The following is a 6,024-nucleotide window of genomic DNA, read 5'->3' as shown; positions in this document are numbered from 1 at the left end:
CTCCGGCATGTGGGGCCAGCGCCCTACTCCTTTAAGCCACAGGCACTGCCCTTTTTCCCCAAATTTTTTACAGACCATATTTTTATAAAATTCCCCTTTAAAACATACATCTCAGAAATCAACAAATATAGCCTGACAACGTTTAAATATTTATTACAAGCTTAATACTGCGAATGTGCATACACACACACACATATTAGGCTGAAACACAGGGTGGAGATCTGGTTCTCCTCTTCCTTTGATTCACTCCTAAGACAACACCATGGAACTCCTAGGGAGGGACCTAAGCGGTGATTCGATAACCACTAATATGCGTTACATTTCAACACAGTGTGGTTTCTTTCAAGCCGTGCATATATACTAGTTTGCACAGATGGTTTAGCATACGGTTGGGATTAGGGAATAATTACAATCAAATCAATTATTGACTTCCAGTTATTTATTTATTCTAAGATTTACCAACTCTCACAGGGATATACCAACATCTGTCATATACAGAGACATGAAAAAAACTAAGGCATTCTTATCATTCAATAAGAAACTTCACGGCCATTGTAAACACCGGGTTTAAAAAAACTAAAGCTCCGGGTTTGGAGGGATTACTTCTGAGGTTTACCTTATAGGGTTAAAGGTGAATCTTTCTAAGAGTAGAATGTGAACGTTTTAAAGCAATAACTGAGAAAATGACATGAAGGCTGTGTTGACCAGTTGATGGAAGTACTTTAGATTGCATGTGAAAACCCCACACTGTACCCCAGAAGTGCATTAATGTACATAGTTACCATTCAATAAAAAAAAAAAGAAAGAAAAAGAAAAAAAAAAAAACTAAAGCTCCGATACTTATTTATAACTTGCTCCTGTTCCACTTCCTGTTTTCTTACCGTCCGTGGACGAATGAGATGCAGTTTCTCTCGAACTTCATGGGACAAAGACACGTCCTTGACAGATAAATAATCTAGGTCATGTGGCAACTGAAGAGCTTCATCTCGCTGAACTTCCTCTATTTGTTGTAGTTGAAAGACCAATACTGATTCATAAGTGGCTGGTGAACAAAATCAGAATCATGTTATGATACCAGGTTATACTAACAACGTACATTTTTTTTTTTTTTTAGTAGAGACTGAGTCTCACTTTATCGCCCTCGGTAGAGTGCTGTGGCGTCACACAGTTCACAGCAACCTCCAACTCCTGGATTTAGACGATTCTCTTGCCTCAGCCTCCCAAGAAGTAGCTGGGACCACAGGCGCCCACCACAGCGCCTGGCTATTTTTTGTTTGGCGGGCCCAGGCTGGATTCGAACCCGCCACCTTAGGTGTATGTGGCTGGCACCTTAGCCACTTGAGCCACAGGTGCCGAGCCTTCTTACAATTTTTTTGTGATTATTTTGAGACAGGATCCTGCTCTGTCACCAAGGCTGACATACAGTGACACGATATTAGGTCACTGCAGCCTCTAATTCCTGCACTCAGGCAATCCTCCTGACTCCCTCCCAAGTAGCTAGGACTACAGTACAGATAACTTGCCACCACATTCAACTAATTTTTTTTTTTTTTTGAGACAGAGTCTCACAATGTCACCCTGGGTAGAGTGCTGTGGTGTCACAGCTTACAGCAACCTCAAACTCTTGGGCTTAAGCAATTCTCGTGCCTCAGCCTCCCAAGTAGCTGGGACTACAGGTACCCACCACAATGCCTGGCTATTTTTTATAGCAGTTGTCATTGTTGTTTAGCTGGCCCGGGTTGGATTCAAACCTGCCACCCTCCGTGTACGTGGCTGATGCTGTAACCACTGCGCTATGGGTGCCAACCAGTCATCCAACTAATTTTTAAATTTTTTTGCAGAAACAGACAGAGTCTTGCTAGGCTTATCTCAAACTTCCGGGCTCAAGTGATCTTCCTACCTCAACCTCTCAAATTGCTAGCATTAACAGGCATGAGCCATCTCATCTGGCTCAATTTAATTAAAAAAATTGTTTTTCAGAGACGGAGGTGGAGAGTCTGACTATATTGCTCAGGTTTGAATACAACGGATAACCACAGGTGTGATTATAGCACATTACAGCTTTGAACTCCTGGACGCAAGCAATCCCCCTCCCTCAGCCTCCCAAATAGCTGGGACTATAAGGGTGTGCCACTGTACTCAGTGCAAACCAAGCTTAAAATATATAATCCAATCACTTTCCTTGGTACTAAAAGCCATAAATGTTTAATAAAGTAATTTTTACTCAATATGAAAAATCATGATGGTGAAATAAAAGGTCAACAATATTTCTTGTACATCAGCAGATTACTAGTGTTTGATCATTTTGAAGAATGATTCTAGAGTTTCTGGTGGGTTTCCTTTTGTTGCTGAACTTGGGTAACCTTGCATGGTAGTATGGTAGGTAGCCCTGGGGTCATCCTACACATAGAGCAACAGCATAGCAAGGTGACAGACCTCTGTGGGACTAAAAAGAAAATGCCACTGTTAGGAAGAACACAGCGTGATCACTCCCCCGCTAGGTCTCCAAGGAGCTCGAAGTCTTTTCCTGCTTGGACAGCACACCACCATCAACTGCTCCTGCCCTTCTCCCCACAGGGTCCTGTTTCTTGCCTTTTTCACTATATATAATAATTTTCCACTCCAGGAAAAAACACCTGCTATCAAAATGCAGAAGCCAATATTATTCTTAGTGTTTTTGTTTATATTTGGAATTTGCATTAAAAAAAAAACTTGAAGAAAAAACAGTACAATTACCAAAGCCATCTGGCCAAGAGCCTGAGAGCTCGTGTTTTATGATGTCTGGAAGCAGATTCTGAATTTCTCTGCCTTATAAGTATTTGTCAGTTATAGAATAGTCCAGCATATGGTATGGTCAAATCCAAAGATGGTATTATTTTTCACATTATTAGAACATTAGGTGGGGAAAACATAAAAAGAGTTTAAGGTTAAAAAAAAAAATTATTTTTCAATACGAAGCTCTATAGATCACTTACTGGAAATGTGCACACCACTCACTCAGTGGGTCTGTGGTGGAGCCTGAGACTCTTCATTCCTAATAAGCTTCCAGATGTTGTGATGCTGCTGGCTGCTGACCACACTGGGCAGCACCAAGGGTACGCTGTGCTGGTCCCACCATAACAGGGGCTCCTCCTGGCACAGAGCTCTTAACACATCTACTGTCTATTCATAATTTCACAAATGGAAAAGACAGTCTATAGGCATCTTAGGTAAAAAAATATTTTCTACCTTCTATTTTCAGTCTGTCAGCCAGCTCTCTACATTGAGTATACTTCCTCAAGGGGTCTGGAACAGCCTGGGCTAATAACTCCATGTCAACTTCCTCATACTTCAGAACATCCAGAGCACTGCAAATACACAGACGTTTAATTAACGTAAGGATCCATATATGGCATGATGTAAAGTCTCAGAATAAAGAACACCAAAAAATACTCTTAATTGTTTCCAAGTACAATGAGCAAATGTAATCGCCTCCATTAAATGGCAGGCCCTCAATAAGGTTTAACATTTGATTCTCTCCAACTCTTTATCAGGGGAATTAAGTAGTTGGGAAGGGTGGAAGGCCAGTCATCAACTTGTCCTCCCTTCCGTGTAAGGACAGAATAATCTCTAACAAGGGTTTCATCGAATTTCCCAAGCACATGGAACGTGTTTTACATCTCAGCCATGTTCTGTCCCAGTGTCCTGTGAATGAGCCATCCTTTCATGCTAGGAACCATGACGGAAGCTCCCTGCTTTCTGCTACAGAATTCCCTAAAGACCAAGAGGCTGTTGTGAGCATGTTTTAAGTCTCTGTAAAACAAACTGATAAAAGTATCAGTAGAGGCAGTGCCTGTGGCTCAGTGCGTTGGGCGCCAGTCCCATATACTAAGGGTGGTGGGTTTAAAACCCAACCCTGGCCAAACTGCAACAAAATAGCTGTGCGTTGTGGTGGGCGCCTGTAGTCCCAGCTACTCTGCAGGCTGAGGCAAGAGAATGGCCTAAGCCCAGGAGTTGGAGGTTGCTGTGAGCTGTGTGATGCCACAAGGGCGATTAAGTGAGACTCTGTCTCTACAAAAAAAAGTGTCATAGTAGTTCTTATCTTAGAACAATTCACATTTTAAAAAACTATGCTACAGAAGATTAGTATTGTTTTAGTCACATTTTAATTTTTACCACATGAAAACATTTTTTTCTTTGAGACAGAGTCTCACTCTGTCGCCTGAGGCTAGAGTGTTATGGGGTCAGCCTACCTTACAGCCACCTCAAACTCCTGGGTTCAAGCAATCCTCCTGCTTCCGCCTCCACCTCCTGAGTAGCTGGGACTATAGGTGCACCACACCTGGCCCGGAACTTTTCTTTCTGAGACAAGGTTTTGCTTTGTCCTCTAGGCTAGAGCACAGTGGCATGATCATAGCTCACTATAACCTCAAGTTTCTAGGCTTAATAAATCCTCCTGGCTCAGTCTCCTAAGTAGTCTCCTAAGTAGCAAGGACTACAGGTGCATGCCATCATACCTGGATAATTTTAAAAACTATTTTCCTAGCTGGTCGAAGTGGATTGCTTGAGTTCAGGAGTTCAAGACTGGCCTGATCAAGAGACCCCATTTCTGGCTCGGTGCCTGTGGCTCAAGCGGCTAAGGCGCCAGCCACATACACCTAAGGTGGCGGGTTCGAATCCACAGCCCGGGCCGCCAAACAACGATGGCTGCAACCAAAAAATGGCCAGGCGTTGTGGCAGACGCCTGTGGTCCCAGCTACTTGGGAGGCTGAGGCAGGAGACTCGCTTGAGCCCAGGAGTTGGAGGTTGCTGTGAGCTGTGATGCCATAGCACTCTACCCAGGCGGATAGCTTGAGGCTCCGGCTCAAAAAAAAAAAAAAAAAAGAGACCCCATTTCTACTAAAAAAATAGAAAAATTAGCCAAAAGAACTCATTGGGAACCACAAAGGAAATTATACGTAACATTTTTTTAAATTGGGCGGCACCTGTGGTTCAAAGGAGTAGGGCGCTGGCCCCATATGCCGGAGGTGGCAGGTTCAAACCCAGCCACGGCCAAAAACTGTAAAAAAAAAAATACATATTTATTTTTTTAATACTGAAAAAAAAGATGAGTCACCTAAAAAGATTTTGAAAAGATACTCTAAGAAAGGCATATTCATTTAAAATGTGTAGGTAGAGGCCTATAATGTCTGAAATTATCTTGTTTTTCTATAAAAAGAAAGGTCTATATCAAAATGCATACCTGACAGGCAGACTTCTGCTAGTACTTATAGGAGCCTGTGGTATTAATTTTTTCCATTTAGAGCTTGAAAACTCAATAGATTTCAACACAGAAATGCCTTCTTCTAAAGAAGACTTCATCCAAGAAGCTCTTTCATATCGTTGTTGGGAAACACAGCCAGCTTCCTTATACCCTAGGGAAGAGAGAGAGAACATAAAGAGAGGTTTCAAAGCAGAGGAGATCAGGTTGCAGGATGCAGAGAAGAGTCACCTCGAAACGTGAGGCGGCTGTCGGCATTATCAGGGCGCAGGGACAAACGGAACTCCACTCGGCTGGTAAACATGCGGTAGGGTTCACTGGTGCCCAGTGTGGTGAGGTCATCAATCAGGACTCCTATGTAGCCTTCTGTTCGGCTCAGGACAAAGGGAGGCTTGCGACTGACCCGGAGACTGGCGTTGATCCCAGCTATCACACCCTACAAGAGGACTGAAATGTTTAAAAGGCCATTATGACTTGAACAAAGAACTATCCCTCTCAGAAGACTACCTGGAAAGGATGATCTGGGATAGGAAGAAAATATGCACTGTTCACGGGATAAAACAGAGATAGAAAGTGTGATCCAGGCTCAGTGCTTATAGCTCAGCTGCTAGGGCGCCAGCCACATACACAGAGGGTGGCAGGTCCGAACCTGCCAAACAACAGTAACAACTACAACCAAAAAATAGCCGGGCATTGTGGTAGGCCCCTATAGTCCCAGCTATTTGGGAGGCTAAGGCAAGAGAATTGCTTAAGCCCACGAGTATGAGACTGCTGTGAGCTGTGAC

General features: G+C 43.2%; 1 protein-coding gene across 1 annotated transcript in view; it reads right to left on the bottom strand.

The window, feature by feature from the left end:
- MTO1 (mitochondrial tRNA translation optimization 1) overlaps positions 1-6,024 on the bottom strand; it is a 19,238-nt gene that overhangs the window by 1,822 nt on the left and 11,392 nt on the right. The window contains exons 7-10 of the mRNA XM_003789686.2: positions 5,471-5,675; positions 5,222-5,393; positions 3,229-3,347; positions 882-1,042 (exon numbers count right to left, since the gene is read on the bottom strand). Of these exons, the coding sequence (XP_003789734.1) occupies positions 882-1,042; positions 3,229-3,347; positions 5,222-5,393; positions 5,471-5,675 (657 nt within the window). The remainder of the gene's footprint in view (positions 1-881; positions 1,043-3,228; positions 3,348-5,221; positions 5,394-5,470; positions 5,676-6,024) is intronic.

Source organism: Otolemur garnettii, unplaced genomic scaffold (assembly GCF_000181295.1).
Source record: "Otolemur garnettii isolate 467f Iridium unplaced genomic scaffold, OtoGar3 scaffold00035, whole genome shotgun sequence".
Taxonomy (NCBI): Eukaryota; Metazoa; Chordata; class Mammalia; order Primates; family Galagidae; genus Otolemur; species Otolemur garnettii.
Note: the sequence above shows the minus strand (reverse complement) of the source record. Positions and strands in the feature narration are given on the sequence as shown.